The sequence below is a fragment of the Uloborus diversus genome, chromosome 10 (genome assembly GCF_026930045.1).
Source record: "Uloborus diversus isolate 005 chromosome 10, Udiv.v.3.1, whole genome shotgun sequence".
Taxonomy (NCBI): Eukaryota; Metazoa; Arthropoda; class Arachnida; order Araneae; family Uloboridae; genus Uloborus; species Uloborus diversus.
In genome coordinates, this window is record NC_072740.1 from 127,642,574 (window position 1) to 127,666,946 (window position 24,373).

Consider the following 24,373-nt stretch of genomic DNA (forward strand, 5'->3'; position numbering starts at 1 on the left):
GCTGAGCATAGAATTTGTTAGAAAACAAAAAATGATAAGGTTTGTTTGTTGAATTGAAAAGAAAAAAAAGGGGGGGGAGCATGAGATGAAAATGTTTTCAATTTTTGTAAGTCGGTAAAAACTAATTACTACTAAAAAAGTGGAATAAAAATAAAATAAACATTAAAACAGGCACAGCTCTAGTTCATTAAATATTTTCCGTGTGATTATAAATTAAAAATATACCTTAAGTCTGAAGCACACATTTTGAGAAGCAATTGCAGGAGCTAAGGAAGACTGGTTTTCTGACCCAAAATACTGGGAATCTGAAGAAAATGTACTTGATGTTTTCCTAAACAATAAATAAATGTTAAATTAATAGATACAAACTGCACTTATAGTAGTTTACAGACATAAATATAAAGAGGTAATAGTAGTTGAACGAAAACTCAACTAAGCTATACTATTTATTTGTATGACAGTTCAAATTAAGTTTAATAGTTTTTTTGATACCACAGTGTGAGTAAAAAGTTTAAAGCCAGAAAAAATGCTGAGAAGTTCGACAAATTTTAAACAGAAAATTAAAATATTTTGTAAGTAGAGTCATAATGTTAAATACAAGTAAAAAATGAAAAAAAATAAATAATCTCTAAAAATTTGTTCATAATTTCAAATTCTATACAATACCAAGAGTTTTGTACATTTTGAAATTTAGATGCTCAGGTTGACATTTTTGTGGAACTGCCCATATATATATATATGCAGCACTCACAAAACATCTCAAAGCTTAGGGGCCCTCAAAAGACCATAGATTTACAATGCAGCAAAACTAAAATGCAAAGTAAATACATAAAATATACAAACAAATAACAAGTTTTGAACAATTTTTAAGAATGATAATGATGAGAGAAAGGAAAGTACAAGCAACAATAATACAAAAAGTTGAAAGGTTGAATCCAGAGCTCATCAGCCATGGAGTATTCAATCAGTATGGTCACAGGACCATAAAATTAAACTACAAACAAAAAAGAGTGTTTAAGCTCCAGTATATGCACCACAGAATAACATTGGGCTAAAGGCACTATATGTTAAACTATAAACAATAAACAAGAATTTAAACCTAAAATTTAAAGCAGGGGTTTCGCCTCAACTAATTAGGAAAAACGAGTTCCAATAATTAGCCTTCGACAGGACAGTACCTGCAAATAACCAAAATCATTTTACCTTAAGATCCAAAAGTAACAAGCCCAATCCAATAGTCAACTAGTCAATATTCAGTCCATTTGTAAACATTAAAGTAGAAATAAAATAAAACATATCCATGCCAAAAAAAATCAATCCGAATTCCCTGCTTTTAATTTTAGGTTTAAGTTCTCGTTCATTGTTTATAGTTTAACATGTGGTGCATTTAGCCTAATGTTATTCCTTAGTGCAAATACTGGAGCTTAAACACTCTCTTTTTTGTTTGTAGTTTAATTTTTTGGTCTTTGGACCATATTAATTGAATTCTCCATGGCTGATGAGCTCTGGATTCAAATTTTCAACTTTTTCTATTAATAGCTGTTTGTACTTTCCTTTTTCACATCATTATTATTTTTTAAAATTGTTTAAATAAAACTTGTTATTTGCTTGTATGTGTGTGTGTATATATATATATAAAATTAGCAAGCCAAATACCAAATATTAAACAAATTATATAAAAATAATGATGATAAAAAAGAAAATTGCAAATAGCTATTTAATAGGAAAAGAAAAATTATGAATCCGGAGCTCATCAGCCATGGAGGATTCATTAAATATGGTCAAAAGACCAAAATTTTTTACCACATGCATGTGGTGCATTTGCCCAATGTTACTCTATATTGCACCTACTGGAGCTTAAACATTCTTTTTAAGTTCTTAGTTAAAAGATTTTGGTCTTTTGACCATATTTAATGAATCCTCCACGGCTGATGAGATTTGGATTCATACTTTTTCTTTTCCTATCAAATAGCTATTTGCAATTTTCCTTTTTTATCATCATTATTTTTATGTAATTTGCTTAATATTTGGTATTTGACTTGCTTATTTAATATTTACTTGGCTTTTTAGTTTTGCTGCGTTGCGCATATATATATATATATATATATATATATATATATATATATATATATATATATATATATATATATATATATAAACATCAATAGAACAATAATCATACAAGGTTAGAACACAGATAATTGACAGAGATGAAGTCAGTACTCTTCAGCAGTGGAAACTTCATCCTATGGTCGAAAGACCAAAAATTTTAATACTAAAACTATAAAACTAAGAATAGGTTGTCCAATTCCAAAAAAGTCAACATTCAGGATTACATTGGGCAAAAGCACCACATGTGAAAAATGAATGCAGGTTTTTGGAACTAAGACCTTAAATTAAGCACTGGGGTTTCATCTCAAACATTAGAAGCCAAGGCTATCAATAATGTCCCTCCACCGTACCACCAGCAAAAATCAAAAGACTTAGCTATGTGTCGGGGTGTAAAAGCAAAATCCGCGACCATTGGGGCCTTTTCCGTCCCAGTCGATAAAAATAAAAACAAAATCAATCCAATGAATATAAAAACTAAATAAATGAATGTGTCATCTATAAAAACAGTTCTAAAGACATTCCAGGTCGACCGAAAAACTTAATTCACAAAAACATCATCAACTGGGGTCAAAACATGTGGTTTACTCTAGAAAAATCATATCTGTGACAAGTAAGACGGTTACAGTGAAGCGAAGTGTTGGTTAAAGGCAATGCTAGAGAAAATATAATTTACAAGATTATTTGTGAAATGGTTTTTAAGTTGTTAGAATTTTTATTTTTCGTATAAAACTTAAATATATAAATAAATTAAAAAACGCCTTACCTCAATACAATTTTAAAAATTCACATTTTGAATCATTTTGCTACGATCTTTTAACCTATAAAGTTGGTTAGTTTCAAGATAAGAATTCCTGTTATTGTACTTTCAGCTTTTTATATACAGAAATCTTTTGACAATCTTCATCTCTCAAAAATACACAATAATCTCTTAAAAATTTTTCCAACTGGAGGTCTTGATATTATGTTTAGTTTCAAATTCAATCCCCCTTTTTCCAAGAAAATTCTGAATTATCATGATGCGGCTAAAAATTTTGAAAAATACCTTGATTTGAATTGTAATTGTGTTAATTTTGCTGACACTGAATTTTTCAACTCTACTTTCGGTCATGTTTTAACTGGCGATCTAAATATGCTGCAAAATAATAATCTTAAAAACATTTTTGCACTTTGTACCAAATTCCGTCCCAACTTTAGAATTAATTTTAGGAAAGCCTATAATAGACTTTCCAGTGAACTAGATGATTTCATTAGAAAAATATCCCAGAGTTACAATACTCCACTTGCTGCTTTTCTGAAATACAGACACAATTTTCTGATTCATTTAAAAGTGATATTTCTTGAAATTATTAATAGGGACTCTTCTTTTTTTCAATTTTCTGCAGATGATCTTAATTCAATTAAAAAACGTAAAGAAGCATATGTTTTCACTATTGTTGACAAAGCTAGTCCCAATTTTTCTATCTGTTGTAAAAAAATTTATGCCACTGTTAAGAAATCTGAATTAGAAAAAACTACTATTTAAATGTTCCACACTAAATGAATCTTCCGTCATAAAAAAATTCTTTGCTGCCTACAAATTCTTGAAATTATTCAGTCCCATTTACCTTATCTTTATGCTATTCCCAAATTCCACAAAACACCTGTTTCTTTTCGTTTTATCTGTTCTGCCACTATCACAATTGGAAAAAATCTCAGTGTTAAACTTGAATTTCATCTTAAAAAGATTTTAAACGAACTTAAGGTCTGTCAAGAGAAATGGTAATTGGATAATCGATAACAGCAATGATGTGATCAAATTACTTAATATGTTCGACATTTTTCATCTAGAAACATTTGATTTTGAAAATCTGTTTACCAAAATTCCACTCAATGAACTGCAATTTACAGTTACTGAACTTTTTAAAACTGTCAATACTTCACTCAATATTAATGAGGTTTTTTTTTCTCAAACTTTTTAAATTTTGCATCTTCAACAACTATTTGTAAAATGGTAATTCTTGCTTTCAACAAATTAATGGTATTGCTATAGGTGCTAACTTTAGTTCTACCCTAGCTAACCATTTTCTTTTGTTTAATGAAAGAAAATTTTCTATTGATAATCCTAGTACTACACCTTTTTGTCGCAGATATACTGATGATTTATTAAGTATCAACTACTCAACTTTTCTGAACTCGGCAAAAATATTTATCATAACTCCCTCACATTAAAAAAGACTAGTTCTAATAGTAAATTTTTAACTTCCTTGACATTAAAATTAATATTGACTTCAACTGTGAAACCACTATTTATGATAAAAGATGTGAATTTAAATTCAAAGTTAACCGTCTGTAAAGTTTTTCTTCTTGCCTCAGTAAAAAAGTTTTTATTGGCATCATTGTTTCGCAAGTCATCAGAATCAAAAGAATCTGCAACATAGTTACAGCATTCAACCAAGAAATTAATCTACTTAAAAATTCACTACTTGAAAATCATTTCCAAATAAGCTCCTAAAATAATATTTTCTCTAGGTTTGCCTTTAACCAACACTTAGCTTCACTGTAACCATACTTGTCACATGTATGATTTTCTAGAGTAAACTAAATGTTTGGACTCCAGTTGTTACTGTGAATTAAGTTTTTCGGTCGACCTGGAATGTCTTTGGAACTGTTTTTATGGATGACACATTTATTTATTTAGTTTTTATATTCATTAGATTAATTTTGTTTTTATTTTTATCGACTGGCAGCGAAATGGCTTCGATGGACGCAGATTTTACTTTTACATCCAGACACATATCTAAGACTTTTGATTTTTGCTGGCGGTACGGTGGAGGGACATTATTGATAGCTCTGTCTTCTAATGTCCGAGACAAAACCCCAGTATATATATATATATATATATATATATATATATATATATATATATATAATCCCCTCAGAGCAACACTAAGACATCTAATATCTAATCCTAGAAATAAGACTAAGGTATCCTACTGTTGCTCTGAGGCGACAATATATATATACATAAACTGAATGTCTTGTCCTACTGAATTTCCGATTTATTAGATGAAGAGTTTGTTACTGCAGTAGATACTATGATTGATGAGGGGTGCCCCCCTACGGGCAAGGGTGCACCCCCTCAATATTGCAGACACCCCCCTAAAGCAAGAGCCCCCCCCCCTAAAAGGAGAAAAATACCCTTCAACCTCCTCCTCAAATTTCAATGGCACAGTCTGTGCCATGCTCCCCCCTCCCTAAGTGGGCACCCCTGTGTTTCATGAAAAGGAAAATCATACCTTTCAAGAAAACTGTATGGCCATAGTTCATGTTGTCGAGATTGCAAGTTATGACATACTTCATGCAGGTTTTCTTTCCCAGTAAATGATTGTAAAGTAATAGGAGACAAGTCACACACAGAAATTGTCAGTGATGATACAGATACAGCAACATCTAGGGGAAAAAAAATTTATATTATAAATAACATTCTCCATTAATTTGTTTTCTTACTATTCTACACATGCAGAGTTAATCATTTTAGTAAAAACTGGCTACTCTTTCCTACTTCTTTTTTTAATCTTCTATTGCAATAATTAATGTCTCTTTATTTATATTACTTATCGACTTGCTAATTAAGTCAATTTGCAAACAGCACAGTACAAGGTTTGTGGATGTATGGAGATTTCGTAAGTGTAATTGGACTGCTAGGATGGCCTGTATCTGAGCTCTTCAGGTCTCAAAATGGTTAGCGGTTTGAATTTAGGGGTTACAGAGTCAAAAAACTAAGTTTGCATGGGGGGGGAGCATAGTTCACAGCTGAGATATTGGAAGGATGATAATTATGAGGGTATTGCTAGAAATGGAAATAGGGTGTCAAATAAGAATGATAATTTTAACATTTGCAAGTTGAGAAATTTCAGGCTGTTGAATAAAAGCAATTTGGGCATGCTAAAGGTTTTCAATACCAATGATTGCAGTATTGGGAACAAGATGGAAGAGTTGAAAAGCATAACTATAGATGAGAAGTTGGATGTTATTGCAATTACCGAGACATGGGCTACCGAATTTGATGCGGAATTATTATGTATTGCTTGGGATAATTTGTTTAGACAAGTTTTAGACAAATTATGAGCCTAATGATATTGATATGGTTTGGTTGGAGTTGATGAGCAAAAAGGGTAAAAAACTGCACTTGAGAAATATTTATAGGCCGCTTAATTTAAACCAGGTACAAGATGAACAGATGTTTTGCATTATTAGTGACATGTTCAGTAAGGGATCCATCATCATAATGGAGCATTTCAATTTTCTGGCATTGATTAGAAAAGATTTTACCCCAGTAATGGCAGAGAAGAGGAATTTTTGTAAGTAATTGGTGATTCAGTAAATTACCGCCCATTAGCCTGGGCTAAAGCAGAAATACACCGCCAGCTCAGTCATTTCCAGCTGAGGACTGCTACACGAAACTGCAGTCCTCGGCTGGAAATTGGCGATTGTTCCTTAGATCAAGCAGTATCTCAGGAAACTCGACAGGATTTGTATTTGAATCTATTTCAAACAAATCTAAAAAGTTCTGCTTTTGTATAGAAGTTTGGTAAGACCACATTTGGAGTATGCTTTACAGTTTTGGTCTCCTTATCACAAGAAATATATTTCTTCAATTGAAAGGGTTCAAAGAAGGGCTACTAGGCTAGAAAAAGGACTTTCAGATCTAGATTATGATGCCAGATTTAAAAGTCTTAATATAAATAGACTGGAGTGAAGGAAAGTCAGAGGGAACATTATTGAGTCGTTTAAATTTATCAATATAAAAGATGCTAATGGGTTAAATTTTTGCATGGAAAACAAGATGATGAGTCATTGTTTTAAGCTATTCAAATGTCAGGCTGATTTGGAAATTAGGAAAAATTATTACTTTAGTAGGGTTGTGGGCACATGGAACAGCTTACCAGAAGAGGCTACAATGAATAAGTGGGTTGATAGTTTTAAGAGGGCCATTGATCTTTATTGGGGACTAATAACTTGAGTAGGACCGGCTAAACTAGGCTCAGTGCTTGTTGCTGGTCATCACATTTGTATTTATAACTAGGATCACATAAAATACAATAAAAATTAAGTCACTGAAATCAAAAACTACATACCAGGCATGGAATGAAAATCTAGCTTCAGTTTATGATCCCATTCAGAACTTTCAAAAAGATTTACTTCACTCCCTCTTCCAATCAGATCAAGAGTGTACAAATCATCTCCTTTTGAAGTAACGTCAACTTTCAGTGGAATTGGCAAATTACTGCGTAACACAAATAATGGAGAAATAAAGACCTATAGATTTATAAAACAGAAACTGATTAGTAAAACTATAGCAAAATATATTTGACATGAATGACAAAAGTATGAAATTCTTCACTTACTGTAATGCAGAATGAATGTTCTGTTAACTCTTGATAAGCAATCTGACACCATGCATTGCAGTAATGATGATCAGAGTCCCAAGGTATCTTCATCATGTAAAACAAATTTCAATCATATCAAAAACGAGAAATACATGCTTAAATATCTTAACCAAAAGTAAGGAGCAAAAGAAAAACTGTCAACTGATTGTAAAATTTTATTACATTGTTAAAGGACAAAAAGAACTTGCTGTTAGCAACATGTCCCTCTATTGAATATTTCATAAAAAAACACTCATTTTGCAAATCAATGTCAATAATTTTAACAATTAATGTTGCTAATTTCTAAAACCATTAAAATATGTCTCATACAAAATTACTAAATAAGATTCAGTATTAAAATAATAAGAGTAAATATTTTTGCATTTCATTATCTATTGACCAAAAAAAAAACCCTATAAATAAACTGAATTTTAAATTTCAAAATAATAAAGATAGCAATATTACTAAAGTACACTAAAAGTTCATCTATTCAGCATTCAAGTAGCCTGGAGGTTCATGTAACATGAATCTTTTCTGGTAGTCTTTATTCGCCTCTCCCTAAAAATCAGGGCTTCAGATTTCGAGTCTGACTGATTTTGGAGTAAAGGAGCCAAAGTTGAAGGTTTAAAATTCTAAGAATCAGAGTCAGAGTCTTTCATTAACTTTTAAAATGTGCAACTCTGCCAATGATTAGAGTCAAAGTCAAAGACTCTAAAGTTTCCAGAGTTGAAGCAGTTCACTTTCTCTCTGATTCCGCAGCCCTGCCAAGAGACACAAAACAAAAATTGCAGGAAAAAATAGGAGTGTGCTAAGATTTCCCCCTGTTTCATGTTTCTATTTTAAAAGAAAAGAAACAAATGAACAATAAGAAAAGATAACATCAAGATCAGCTAATTCTAATGGAAGAAGAATTTTCAACTGTTATACTGGATCAACATCATAATAAGCTTGTCTTTCTTCTATTAAAGTAAATAGATTTAAAAAAGCCTTTGACCTTAAAGATGAAAAAAAAAAAACAATAATTAAAAAAAAAGTAAATTACATATTCAACTTCTATTGAAAACTATTTTAGGGCTAAATAAGAAAAAAGGTCATTTTTCTTCATGATTTTAGTTTTGCCATAGGTTACTGATGCTGAATTATGTTACGAATTGCGTTAATTAAATCAATCTCATTAAAAATGTCAAACTATTAGTTTACTTTTAATATTTTCAAATTACATGATCCTCGTTCCTCAATTTTGTCAGCTGCGTGCCGCAGAGGTAAGCTATTGGCTTTGTAAGCCTTTGGTCCCAAAACCTGAACCCAAGGTCCAAGTGGGCAGTCCGTGAAATTTTGAGATGCCGAACATACGCGGCATGTCAAAAATCTCTTGGGTATTTGTTTCGATTTGTATATGTTAGACAAAATTAAATTAGTGCAATTTCACACTGTGAGAGCCCAGGTACCCACCATCTGGTGGGAAAATGGGTGTCAAAGTTCTCTGTACCATTAACATCCATGCCTTAATAGTGGCATGAAAAAGACCGGATGATTTAGCAGGGACCACACTAGGTCTGCAAAAGGCTAAGGCCTCTAAGGCAGCCCCATTCGGGAAAAAAAAATGTTCCTCAGTTATATAGCTGAAGTAATTCCAGTTAAAACACATTTAGCTAATGAGAGAATTGTGTATAAAATCTTAACGGTTGATGGAATGAGAAGATTCAACTGCAAACATACAACTGGTGTTACACATGTTTAGTGCAAGAGTAAACAAACAAAGCAACACTCAAAAATTAAAGGGGAAAAGAAGCATGATCTCAAAAGTAACATATTGATCCAAGTTGTTTCGTATAGATATAGCATCATAATAAATGCATCTAAGAAGTGACAGACAGGGTCTATGACAAGTTTAAATGTCTCTCAGACTTAAAAAGTTAAGACTTTTGAAATTAAGGCTTTATTACTCACCTTAATTAATGCATTGTCATGAGCATGAACTTCTGATGACCACACCTCACTGTTGGAAGCTGCAGAAATGGCGATAGACAAGCTTTCATAATTCTCAGAAGATATCAAATGTGCTGCAGAAGTTTTCATGGAAGAAACAGGCTCAATATAACAATTTTCTGAACCACTCATATTTATTTTCACTTGTAATGGGAAATGAAGTTGATTATGGATCACAAGTTGGCCATCAAGTATTACCTATTTATTAAAAAAAATTATGTAATTGTTATAAAAATTTAAAAGTCATAGACTGATATACTATAGTATTCAATAGTAAAGGAAATGTGTTGATTCTAATCACGTTAGAATATTACCTGTTTTTGAAGATTAGATAATGATTTTACTTTAACAAAAATGATGTCACTGCCAAGGGTCACTTCTTGAATACCCTCAGAATCAATAGTAAATTCTTTACTCCACTTAGGCAAGATTTTTTCCATGCTTATTCTTAGTTTCTAAAAAAAATTTTGAACAATTTTTAATGCACACTAGTATAATTAAAAATGAAATAACAGGTTTATGATATCATACAAAGCTTTAAAACACTAAAATACCTGAAGAAAGATACTTTTTTGTTTCTTTACATAGTTTGATAATTTGTGCAAATATAGTTTTGTACTTACTGACTCCAAAACTTTTAAGTTTTTTAATATAAGTCATAAAGCATCATGAAATTATCAAAAGAGAAGAGTAAGGAGTATACTAAGCCAACTAAATTACTGTTTTTATTCCATTGTTTTTGTAGTGCAAGCATATTACCATTGGAAGTAAAAATTTATTACACATTAAAAATGCTATACCACCAACATGAACTAAATAAATAATAAAAAGAAAAAAATGTGTCATATTTTAATACTTTAGTAATGTATAATTTCCTTGTTGCACCTATAATTATATTCCATATACATTTCAAGAAAATCTTGTAGGCAGCAAGCTATTTAAAATCAGCAATACAATCAACTGTTGCACTTAAGAAAAAATTGGTATGTACCTGTTGAATTTTATGACACCACCAACTGTAAGCATGAACCTCAAATGGAGCCAAATGAATATACTCTTCAGTTCCAGCCTGTGATGCGGCATTTATATATATAAAAAAAAAAAACAAGAATTAAAATTATATGCATTAAATTAATGAAATATACATATTGAAGTAATACATACTGAAATAAACAAACACACACAAAAAAAAGCTTTATTTTAATCCAAAGTTGAAATATATAATGTGTGAAGTAATGTTTATAAAATAAATAAATAAATAAAAACAGAATGAAAAATCTTCAAATATAGTTGTTGGTATCGGGAGTTCAGGTTTGTTTATCAAACAGTTCACAAGAGAGAAAAAGAGAATCAGTTATTGATTAAATTATTTGGGATATGCTCCTAATTAACTTAAAAAACTTCCAAGTTACTGGTTACTTCAGTGTTATAAAATAATAAATGTACAACAGAATGTTAATATAATGGAGAATGCTGATAAAATCATTAACTAATGAATGAAAAACTGCAAAACTTATAATATAGTTCCACATTTGGGGCTTTTAGTTTCTTAATAACTAACTCTTTGACAGACATAGGACTCTTATGTCCAATAAAAAGCAATAAATAGTTCTAAATCTAGAGAAGAAATATAAAATTCATTTGTGTTCTATAAATATATAAATAAAGGCAAAAAAAAAAAGGTCACTTAATTATTCTTTTTAATATGTAACATGAAAAGAGCATGTTGAAATTAAAATATTTTGCTCGTAAATAATGCAATCCCTTAAAAAGCCATCGCATTCAAGCTATGAATATGACTTTGCAAGTTTGTATTCATAATACACATATTTTAAATGAAAACAGGAATATTCCTTTGAAATAAGGGACTATGTGTTAAGGTAGAACGAAAAGCATAGGATATTTATTTTTTCAAAATCAGTTTCAGTGCAGGTTGGGAAAGTAGTGCCTTAGTATATGTGTAAATAGTTTACCTGTTTAATATTTGTCTACTTTCTCTTCAATCTCTTATGGAATACATGCAAAGTAGACATTTTAGTTCATATTAGTCAATTTTTTTTTTGAAAAATACCTCAGCAGTTTCAGCTGCTGTCAATTCATATAGTACTTTCATTTGGACTGAACAAATCAATGAAATTGCAGCAGGTCAGACACTGAAGTTCAAAAAGTGGTCCAAAGATTTGACGCTTGGCGTGTATCTTATAATGGTATTTCTTTAGCTATTTGTTTTGTTTATTATATTGCTTAATTTTTCATCTTTTAGCTAAATTTTATGTTTTGCAAAATGTACTGAAATCCATATTATAACAAAAACAAATAGCTCCATGCCTTAAAACAAAACATGTGATAGGAAATTAAACCGACAGAATGTTTCTCATGTTTTCTTATTATTATAATGACACAAGAATTACTGCTATCAACTACTCAGAGTCAAGACTGTTTACTTATTAACTCAAATAGAAGTGAGGGAATAAAATCACACTCATTGTTAAGATTAGGACAAACTCGATCTCTGAAGCAGGAAAAATTATATTACAGTATGAAATGTATAAAAAAGACGTCGGACGTTCAATATGTGTACTAAGCATCCTTGTTTATTTTATAACAATGTTCTATTTTCATTCTCCTTACCTAGTAAAATTGAATTTTAAACTCATTACTTATTTATAATTTTTAATTCAAAATTTGCATAAATATTGGTTTTTGGCTAATTTTTAAGTGCCTTGGGGCACTGAGTGGAATTGATAAAATTTTACTTGTGTGATAGTAGGGTCAAAAAACAACGTTTGCAACATGCACCAAATCTTTCTTCTAAATCTTGATTTCTTGCTCCACCCCTATGTGAATGTCTCATAAATCACTTAAGCACGCAAATAAAACTAAATTATCATAATATATTCTAACACTATAGGTAAAACTTTATCCCCCCCCCCCAAAAAAAAAGTAAAAATCAAACACATACCTGTCCAATAGTTACACTCTGTCTCAAATTGTTACAAATGAAATAATAATTTGGAAGGACAGAATCATAATAATTATCTTGAAACGAAGAGAGCCAAGAAAAATGCTGTAAAAAATACAAAATATTTAATAATGATAGTTTTAAGGATAACAAATTTCCTACTAAAATACAGAAATGCAAAAAATTTCTCAGTTATCTCAATCAAAGAGAAGGAGAAAGAGTGAGAGAAAGAGATGTGAGTGAAGGAGACAAAATGGGCTTCTAGATTAAGCAAAGTAATTTTTAAAAAAGCCTTAATGCCATAATATTGAACTAATAGGTTTTTTTTTTAGTGAAAAACATTATCTTTGAAAAAAAATATATATCTTATTACATACTAGCCGCTAATCATGACCAGCTAGTTGGCCAATTATGTATTGATAGCAATATAATGGGATTAAAAACTTCAAAGATCAAATTTAACTAATCTGAAAAATGTAATAGTAATAAAAAACAAATTTGAAGATACTAAATTGAATTGTGAATAGCAATGCATTATTATAATTAACGTTATATTTTGATGACTAAAAAAAGTGTAAATGTATTTACTGTTTTTGCATAGAATGACATATGAGTAAGGCAAAAAATAAAGAGAACTAATTGATTGCCAAAAAAACTGTTATGCAGAAAGATTTTTAAAAAAGGAAAAATAATTAAGATTTTTTAAAACTTTTATGATGACTAATGAAAGAATAATTAAAATATTGAGCTGTTAATGTACTTTTATACAATAAAACTAATTAAAACCTTAAATAATTACATGATTACTACAAATATTTTTAGAATGAAAATTATGGAATTCATTACAGTTTTTAAAAAAACTGCAAATATATTCAAGGTACATTTATCTTAAATAGGTCATTAATATACAAACATTTCGAACAAAGAATACAAAGTCACTAAAATGTAGCATATTTAATCAGTTTTATCATAGGGTCTACTGAGGATGAATTGTAAAGAGCCAAAAATATATATCTACCAAAAGTTAAAAAATATCCATTGAAAATTATAAATTTGTGTTTCATGAGCTTTGCAAGACTCTTAACTCTGAAATTGGCATAACAGCAGCAACTAAAAATTAATTAGAAAGCTACCAAGATGAATTGTCATGCTGCTGCTAAAATTAATTGTCCAAAAAAGTCTATAGTAAAGTCTTGCTAAACACTGCCCATTAACTCAAATTCAGACTGTGTCTTGACAGTATTGTAAATGATTTCCTAGTAAACTTATAGTACAGAACAGGGTAGTAATAAAGCAAAAGAAATATTATAGTTCATATGGCTATGTTACACGCTCTTTAATTTTAACTTCCCAATATGTAAAACATAACATTGTTTGTGCTAAAATCAGTTGTTTATCATGCTCTAATCAACTGAAATCTTTGGACATATTTCTTCTATGCTGAAAATATAGAGAAATTCAAATTGTATAACACAATTAAAATACGTAGAAGATTTTTATTAGGAGTAACTTATTAAATAAGTAACTTAAACTTATGTTTATATAATTTTGTTATCAGAATAAGACAACTGTATTTTAAAACTCTCCATTAGAAAAAATTGAACATTCAGAGTAAGGAATAAGAAGAGCATTCCTAAAACTCTTTAATAGAATAGGCAGAAAAGTAACCAAAAACACATACTGACGAACGCTGACAACAGCACTTAATTGAAATTCATTAGAATAAATACAGCAGTCCCAGAAACTCCTAATTTAAATAAGGACAGCAGTTCAAAAACAAAAAAAAAGGCTTCCATTAATGGTTTAGATTTAGGAAAGTGCAGAACCTACGTCCCCTAACTTATACTTGGTTAAATAACCGCTATTGAAAAACAATTCAAACATGAAACATTTGAAATATTTGTGACTAAAATTGAAGGGGATGTTGGAGTTCAAACTTTTAAGGGGTCATGCAGAAGATGAGATTGGAACTTATTGCCCTTTTAGAAGAATGCCAGGTTGCCAAAGTAAAAAAAAAAAAATAAAATATTTACATTTTTCATTAACATTTAAAAATAAATGCCAATGTTATAATACATAAAAAAAATCCTACAAAAGCTAATACAATTCAAAAAAAAAAAAAAAGAAATCAATGCACACATATAATTTTAAACCTGTGTTACTGCTTTCCCCCAAAAGGTGTTATTGACTGCGAGTGTAAAGTGGTATAATCACCAAATGCTGTATTTCATATCTCAAGGAATACACTATATGACCAAAAGTATTGAGACACTTTCAAAAATTCACATTTTCACGGATTTCTCCAGAAATAAAAGACCAATTGCTTGCAATTTTTTTCACATAAAAAGTATACTCTAGCTGTCATTTTCCAATAACAATTAAGTCTGCTATTCATTTAGGGGACCAGTAACAAATTGAGAAAACAAAAACAGGTTTTTAATCATTTTTCGTTGTAAATACCTGGGAATAAGATATAAATTTCAGAAATAAGTTAAAAATCTATCAAAAATTTATTTTTATATTTTCATGAAAGTATCTCTTATACTCACAGAGATATAAGCATATCTTTCAAAATGCAAATTGCTTCTGAATATTTTTCGGCTCATATTACATAGAGTTTTAGGTCAAATGTTACTAAACTTTCAGAATATTTGACAGCATATTAGAGAAACATAAAAATGAAATTTAAATTTGAAATATTAAAAATTTAATAAAATATAAACGTTTCAAGAAATAAATTTTTCACTTTGCATGTACGAAAGATAACAGTTTATAACGTTTATAATCCAAAGCTCAGATATATCCTACAGCTCATATAAAAAAAACTCCAACTCACTATCTTTAAAATTAAAAAGGTATCAGAGATTTAATGAGCAGAATTTCTATAATTCTTGAATCGGCGATGAATGGTACGGGGTCATTTGCAAAGAGGCAACACTTTCCTGCTATCGTTGCAGAGTGATTCATGATAAAAACAGATTATTTGCTAACGATCCCTCACGATTCGTCGTCTAGCCAATAATTATTAAAACTCGGCTCATTAGATTGCTGATAACTTTTTAGATTTTAAAGATATCAAGGTGGAATTTTTTTATGAGACGTAGAATATATCTGAGCTTCTGATTATGATGGTTATAAATTGCTATTTTTTGTGCATGCGCAGTGAAAAATTAATTGCTTTAAACATTCATAGGTAATTAAATTTTCAATATTTCAACTTCAAATTTTAGTATTATGTTTCTCTAATATGTTGTCAAATAGTCTGAAAGTTTAGTAACGTTTGACAGAAAATTCTGTGTGATATAAGCCAAAAACCTTCAAAAAAAATTCGCATTTTTAAAAGAAATGCTTATATCTCCATGGGTATAAAAGATACTTTCACAAAAATATAAAAATAAATTCTAGATAGGATTTTAACTTATTTCTGAAATTTATAGCTAATTCCCAGCTCTTTACAATAAAACACGATCAAAATCCTATTTTTGTATCCTGAATTTGTTGATTTTCACCCAAACGAATAGTAGACTTTTATACAATTTTTTTTCTAGATGGAATTCTAGGATTCATCAATTTAAAAAAACGGGGAAAAGAGGTGGGGGGGGAGGAGAGTTACTCTTGGGGGGGGGGATGCTTATAGTATTCATCATCTTAAAGGAGTAGAATGCTGGGGAGTTTTTAATTTCTGAACTGCTGAGTGTAAACTTATTTAAATTGAAAATTTCACTTATATTATACATGTAGTTTACAAGGTGGATAAGATGTTTGATGCAGACTCTGTCGCCACAATTTTAACACAAATGTAATGAGGAAGTAAGGGACAAGTTTCGGTATTATATACATTATACAACAGATATCATCAAAACAGAGTCTGAAAAGTAAAATAAATCAAAGTAAAAAAGCTGAAAATGAAGAAGCAATGGATAGCAAAATCGTAACTGGGAAAACTTAAAAACTGTGTTTTAGCTTTTCTTTAAATAACAAACCTGTATAAGTATCGTTCAGCATAAAATACTATTAAATTGTGATCATATCAGATTTTTTTGCCTTATAAAAAGAATATTTGAGCAAGAAATAATATTACATATATATATATATATATATATATATATATATATATATATATATATATATATATATATATATATATATATATACACTGGTGTGCAAAAATTAAGGACAAAGTCGAAAAATTAGCATATCAGCTGAACGAAGAGGCAGAGCGAACAGAAAGACCAATCAGGAGATTAAGTAAGGTGATGTACGGTAGCACATGCGCAGATATGCAGGCAGACATAATGGGGGAGTGTCTGAGTAGTATAAAGCATGTTGTCGGTGTAAGATCAGTAAAGAGATTGCACGCCATATAGCAGTTAAAATCACAGAAAGTTGCTGCCTCAGCGAGAAATGACGAATAATCAATCTGTTAGACATCTGGATGCTTTTACCCCAGGTCGAATCATTGGGAAGTTGGAGGAAGGCCGCAGTGTGACAAGTGTGGCTGCAGAGTTTGGAATCGCTCACAGCATCGTTTCAGGACTTCAGAGACAATTTCAAACTACAGGAACAGCTATTCGGGGGTTCAGTAGTGGTCGTCCACGAGAAACCACACCCGCAGATGACTGGTATATTGTCTTACAGGCCAGAAGAAACAGGCGGCAAACAGCGGAAGAAATCACTAGACACACGACACAGGCGACTGGACGACCGATATCATGTTTTACCGTGGCCAGAACACTGCACAGTGGTGGTGTGATTGCACAACGCGCTATACAGTGTGTACCTCTAACGCCTGCCCATCAGAGAAGGCGTTCTCTGTGGTGCCAGGAACACCGGAATTGGAGAGACAATGAATGGAGACGAATACTCTTTACAGATGAGAGCAGATTCAGTCTGAATAGCGATTCTCATCGCATACTCATCTGGAGAGAGTGGGATCATCCCTCCAGCATCATTGAAAGGGACAGGTATGAAGGTCGCGGTGTTCTCGTTTGGGGAGGCATCATGCTTGGTAGTCGTACAGACCTTCACATCTTCGACGCAGGTTCAGTCAACGGGACCCGTTATTGTAACAAGATTCTTCTTCCATATGTGCATCTTTTTAGCAGCGCTATGGGTCCGCAGTTCCTTTTCATGGATGACAATGCACCATGTCATCGCACAGTAGCTGCCGAACAGCTCTTATAGAGTGAGGATATTGAACGTATGGATTGGCCGGCACGATCTCCGGATCTCAATCCCAACAAGCAAGTATGGGATTTTCTAGCAGACGCTTGGCAGCTCGTACCTTACCACCAGTAACGATTCGGGAGCTTCGATAGGCGCTGCAAGACGAATGGGCAGCAATGCCTCAACAACTCATTGACAACCTCATTCTCAACATGGGCAGACGCTGTGAAACCTGCCTAGCAGTCGGGGGAGATTTTATCCCCTACTAAAGACCGAATGTTTCTTGCTGGACACCCATCACAGGGATGTTTCGGCCTTCAGTCGCATTGCGCTCCATGCTACTTTTTCAACAAAGCTTCTTTTTATCCCTCTGATTTCTCTTTTAGTAAGTGTTGCTTACATTACACATGTCCTTACCTATTGGGGATCTTACCGTATTAAATGTGTTCATTTGGAAAGCTTTTGTACAAAGTTATATTGAAAAAACCGTCTCGTCCTTAATTTTTGCACTCCAGTATATATATATATATATATATATATATATATATATATATATATATATATATATATATATATATATATATATATATATATATATATATAACAAATTTCAGATATTCTACTCTACTATTAAAAGCCTAAGAATAATACATTTATATAGAAAATTACTAAACTTACTTTGGAAAAGATGTTCATTGTATACATAAAGGTATGAACTACAGATTGAGTAAGGTGAACAAAGCAAGGTTGGAAAGTCAGTTCTATATCAATTGCAGGAACCTATATAAATATGAATGTTGTTATTGATAAAACATAATATCAGAAGAAAATTTTAAAATCACAAAATATTTTGTAAACAAATTTCAAATATTTATCAATGATATTGAAACATGTCAAAGATCAAACATCAGGCTTTCTAACTAAAGAATTAATGTTTACACCTCTTTTTGCACTATAAGATTTAACTGCTGATAACAGGGATGTGCTTAAAATTTTGAGACAACAGGCAAAATATATGGAACTGATGTGATATACCCCACCCTTGGCGACTTTTTCCTGTTGGCGCCAAGAAAGCGTCGCCAAGAAAACGATGTATGACGACATATGTCATACATCGTTCTTAGCGATGCTTTTTTAGCGCCAACAGGAAAAAATCAGATAAAAAACATGATCAAAGCACTTCAGAACACAATATATATAAAAACAACATAAAAGTACAACAAAAAACATCACGAATATATGCTTCAAAAATGTACAGGGCCGGGGTTTTTTGTAAACATATTAAAATATAATGAAATAAATTATTGTATTAATTACAAGTCGAAATTAATGCATTAATTTTTTTTTCATCATTTCTCCGGGATACGAGCCCTCGGTCTCATAGTACTTTCGTAATGAGACCTCGGCTCGCCGGCCCTGCCTCGGTCTCATTACGAAAGTACTATGAGACCTCTGGCTCGCCAGGACCTCGCTCCGCTCGGTCCGTTATCCCTCCGACTGTTAATATACAGTCGGAGTATAGTCACAGTTATGTATACTATAAGAACCCCTCAAGGATTTGTAAAAACAAAGAATTTTGGAAGTGAGAGGTTTTTTTTGAATTCTAAAATAAAGAACTTACCTTTTTATATGGTATAAATATTCACACTCAGTCTAAAACAATACATCATATGACAATGGCACGTTACAGATACACACCACGTTGGAGTTAACTTTTAATTAACCTTCAAGTTTGAAGAAACTGGCATTTTCTAATGTTTTTACTTCAAAACACAACTACTGAATTTAAACTAACACAAAATAAGCATTCCTGTAAGGTACATTGCACGAAACAACACCACTCTAAGAGCGGAACATATGTGCACCTACCTCCACGGACACACGTGCGAAAAGAATTAGTTCACATCTGTACTTCCCAGGTATATTCTGCAGGGTTACTAGAGCTACCGGAAAAAGTTTTATCGCCAACATTGGCGATTTTCGAAATGAGCTAAAAATTCTATCCTCGCCAAGGGGGGGAGGGGTATATCACATCTGTACCAAATATATTGTACCACTTCTAAAATTTAGTACGCATTTACTTGCTGCTAAAATTAATGAATGGTTTTATTACGTATAATTTTTAGGACATAAAATCCAAAACAAAAAAGGGAAAAATTGTCATTCCCTCTATTTGTAAACTTTTAACTGGGAAGAAATTTCTTTTGATTTTGGGCTCCATAATTTTTTTTTTCAAACAATTTTCAACCACTAAGACCTTGAGCATTCTACTTTTGCCACGGTTACAGAAAGTCAAAAAGATTCCTCTAGCAACCACTAGCTTAAGTAAAGCATCCACTTAGGATGATTTTGTGTGACAATTTCCAAATTTCAAATAGCGAAGATATCTGGTTTAAAAACTATCATTTCTGTGAAGAAATGATGTTATTTCATATTATTAAAAGCATTTGCTAAATTTCTGTAACAATTTAGGGAAATGTAATTAGTCTCTTTACGTTCAGCAATGTTGAAACTGAATCTTAAAGTTTTGGAAAAGGTTCTCAGTTGGCATTGCAGGTTTGACCAAGAATATATTGAAAAAAACTTGCAGTATATTTTTCTCAAAACACACAAAAACGATTACATTGCTGTACTAAAAAGCACTGTTTCTTGACTTTCCTTCTTAGCGAGATTGCATGAGGTAATTACATTTAGAAACATTCATGGTTGGTTGGTTGGTTTTCGTGTCCATGAACTCTCTTCAAATTGTGCCATGTGCAGAGATAACTATCTCGGCTATTCTGAGAGGCAGCATTTCAAATAAAGATCTTCTTCAGGGGAGTTGGTAATTTGCTGCAGTGCTGACAAAATGGCAGGACATGAGAAGATGAGATCCGGACTGAGTTCTGTCCCTAAGCAATTTCTGCATGCAGTATAGGTCCTGCTTCTGTCAGTCCCTACTTTGGGAACTTGAGCTTGATGGCGGTGCTCCTGAATTTTCCTTTTTCAAAAGAGTTTGCATAAAAGAGGGGGATGGGCGCTCGTTTTTTCAATTATACTGTCACCCTTCCTTGGCCAAGACATCTGCATCTTTGTTGTCATCCATGCCAACATGGGCTGGTAAGCACTGCAAAATACAGTGTATTTTCTCATAGTTGAGTTTGTCAAGGGAGTTATGGATGTTGTGAGTATGTCTAGTGAGGCCTTTCTGAATTGCTTAGAGAGCAGCTTTGGAATTACTGAAAATGATGATTCCTCCTGATTTTTTTTTATGATTTCTAGCTTGATGTAGATGTTCAATGCCTCTTGAATAGCAAAAAGCTCACAAGTGTAGTTGGAGGGAATTTTTCCAGCACCAATTTTGTAATGTTCAGTGGTACCCTCTTAAAAGATGAATTTGACTTTAGCTCCACGGTCTATTACTGTCTCTTCGGAGGATCCGTCCATGAGAGCACAGAAATACCCTTTCTCTGCATAGGATTTGATTGTTCTGTTTCCTTTAAATATGAGGGCAGTAGCTGGGTCTTTTTTGGAGCAGGGTTCAAGGAGATTGATAGCTATTTTTGTGTTGTGAGGAAGTATAGACAGTAAGGTGGGCTCTTGTAAGATGGTGTATGTGTTATTTTCAAGGCTGACTTGCTGTCTAATCTCTCTGTTGAACTGCAAGGTTGATGGTCTTTTCAGTCAGGAGTTATTGTTCCATGAGCAGAAATATTCCTCTGAAGATCATTTGCTTACTCTGTAGTTCGACTTAATACATCAATCTACAATCAACATTTTAAAAACTGCATCTGCATTTTTTAATGTTAAAGCAACATTCAAATGTGCACCACTACCCTGTCGATACTTTTTTGAAGTTGAGAAATCTTCATGTCAGTAAAAGCTGCTTGGTGCATGCTTGTTATGCTACATGCTTTCATTTCAGCAATCTACTTAAATGCTGGTAAAACAGATACATTGCATATTTTTTTCGTGGGGGGGGGGGGGGGAATGAAGTTTTTTAGGTTTAAAAAATACCAATTCTTATAAGTACTTGTGCAATATTGAAAAATAAAAGTGAAATATCCTGCATTAACTAATTTGTATATTTGGGTTTTGGTATGCATGATTAAATATTGGTACACCTATATTTTTGGCAATTCCAACTAACAAGGAGAGGTTACGGTCTCGGAAATTCAGATCGGGATGAGATTTGGCATATTAGTAGTATCCCTTAAGGGTACTCTCAGGGTAAAGTAATAAAGCGCACTAGCCATAAAATTCCGAGAAAACAGCCTTTAAAGATTTACGCGCAACTTATTAACTAGTAGAGATTGTTCGCAAACAAGCGTCCGGTGGTCATGTGGGCAGCGCGCTGGGGTTCCATGCGGTCAATCCGGGTTCAAATCCACTGCGAGTTTTTTCATTTTTGTTCATTTATAAAGTGACTATTACCGCTTTTTGCATTTTGCAAAACTCTATTTACTATTCTCACAAACAAGTGATTACACATTTTTAGATATTATAAACTTTGACGAAGTAAATGATTTTTGCAATAAAAACATAATCAGTTTCTTTGTGGATGAGTAAGAATGTTGTTTTATTGCATATAAGCAGGTAGTCAAATTTTAAAAAAACCTAACCGTACTTATCGAGCAATGGTTTTGCTCCTTGATTCTGTTATTTGTAAATTTATCGTCTGCTGTATTTTTCATTGAATATTCAACTCTTTATTTTCCATCTATTATTGTTTGCAATGTTCATATTTGTTTTCATCATTAAATTTATTTATCGTCTGTACTGTATATTAGACTGGAACATTCTATACCGTGAAAAAGGATTTCAGTTTTTAAAATATTGTGAATCGAAATGGTCGGTTATTGAAGTAATCCTGAAACAAATAAAATCTGTTGGCAAAATGGATCAACATTCATTGCACAAGGAATTGTTGAAGCAGAGATTAAAAGATGCGGTCGTTTATTACGAGAGCTTGCTTACTGAAAACCATTTGATTGCAGCAGAATCATCAAGTTCAATTTCTCATGAAGCAGTGTTAATGGGCGAAGAAATTTATGAACGTACTATGGATATGCTGGTTGAAAAAATATTTGTAACTGATGACGAACTTGCTCATGAAAATGAAAACTGTGAGGAGGAACCTTTTGAGCAAGTCGAAATTCAAAGCTCATCAGCTGAATACGAACCAAAAGAGAAAAAAAGAAGAGAGGTAGAGCATCTTCCTTTGGATTACAAAATTAAAGTTGTGAACATAGCAACGGCTCACCCCTCATGGAATCTACAAACCTTACAAAAAAAAGGTTAAAAAAATGAATATTTATCGCAATGGGAGAAAGAAATAAAAAATGGAGGAAATCTATTAGATCAATACGATGTAATCAATTCTTGGACATATGATCGTTTTCTAGAAGCTCGAGAGAATTATCAACAAGTTACTACTCGGAACTTGCAACAGTGGGCTTTAGCAGCAGCACGACAGTTTACAGATTTTGAATTTAAAACATCTGACAGTTGGGTAAAAAAATTTCAAAAGGAAGCATGCCATTCGTCAGCGAAAAGTCACAAAATTTGTTTCAAAAAGAGAAACTGCGACGATCGAAGAAACTTTGGCTTCTGCAGACACTTTTGTAATCCAGACGTTAAAGTTGATACCGAATTTCAAAAACGATTATGTTATCAATGCTGACCAAACTGGTAAGTTATTAAAAACTTATTTTACAATCTTCAGACCAAGGGCGGATCCAGCTTCTGGTTTAGGAGGAGGTCATTTTCGGAAAGGGAGGGGTAAAAGGGTAATTTTTGTGCGAAATGGGAAATTTTTTTTCAAAATATGTCCCAAAAATGCAATTTTATTCTATATTTGGTCATTTAAAAGATGGGTCATGACCCCCCCCCCCCCCCACAACCCTCTCTCTGGATCCGCGCCTGATTTTGACAAAATATTTTAATTCCCATTTCCTTTTTCCAGGATGTCAGTATCAGTCGGCGTACAACAGGACTTTGGCTCGAAAGGGAAGTAAAAACTATTTTTCGTCAAAAGGCACGACATGAATAGAGTAATGCATTCATATACAGCTCAATATTCTTTTACCCTGTCTGGAAAAGTTCTGCCCTTTGTATTTGTTTTTTTACAAAAAGCAACTGGTATTTTTGGCCCCCGAATTCAAAAAACAATTGATAAATACTAACAAAAATATAAAAATGTCATAATAACATCTTCGAAATCAGGAAAGGTAACGACAAGACTATATCATCGAATTTTTAAACCGTTTGCTTGAAGTTTTATGTGGGAAAGGAAGAATTTCTATTGATTATCGACTCTTCGGGAGGACAAACAAAACCTGAACTATACGACCAAATTTTCCAGGATGATGAAAAATCTCCAACTTTTCAGTTAAAGGGATTCCACCAAAATGTACTCCACTTGTTCAACCTTGCGACGTCTATTTTTATAGACAGGTAAAGAATTTAATAAAAAATATACATAATTGCGCGTTTCTCGTTGAAAATAATAGAGAAATAAATGCCCGTGAAGACTGCATAAAAATACAATCAATTGTCCCATCAACTGTCATCGCCAATTTTTGATAAAATGATTCGATATACCTGGTATACTTCTAAACATTCTGACAAAAGAGAAATTTTCCTGAATGTAAATGAAGTATGTTTTCCAACGACTCTTTCACAAAAAAGTTGATCCTGTAAGCAATCTTCCTTTATAAATTGTGCGAGATATCAAAACAGTTTTTGTTTTCCATGT

General features: G+C 32.1%; 1 protein-coding gene across 1 annotated transcript in view; it reads right to left on the reverse strand.

The window, feature by feature from the left end:
* Positions 1-24,373, reverse strand: part of LOC129231174 (intermembrane lipid transfer protein VPS13B-like) — a 174,463-nt gene that overhangs the window by 33,276 nt on the left and 116,814 nt on the right. The window contains 9 exon segments of the mRNA XM_054865421.1: positions 226-331; positions 5,388-5,541; positions 7,230-7,410; positions 7,500-7,586; positions 9,471-9,707; positions 9,824-9,964; positions 10,501-10,578; positions 12,472-12,576; positions 18,316-18,417. Coding sequence (XP_054721396.1) covers positions 226-331; positions 5,388-5,541; positions 7,230-7,410; positions 7,500-7,586; positions 9,471-9,707; positions 9,824-9,964; positions 10,501-10,578; positions 12,472-12,576; positions 18,316-18,417 — 1,191 coding nt within the window.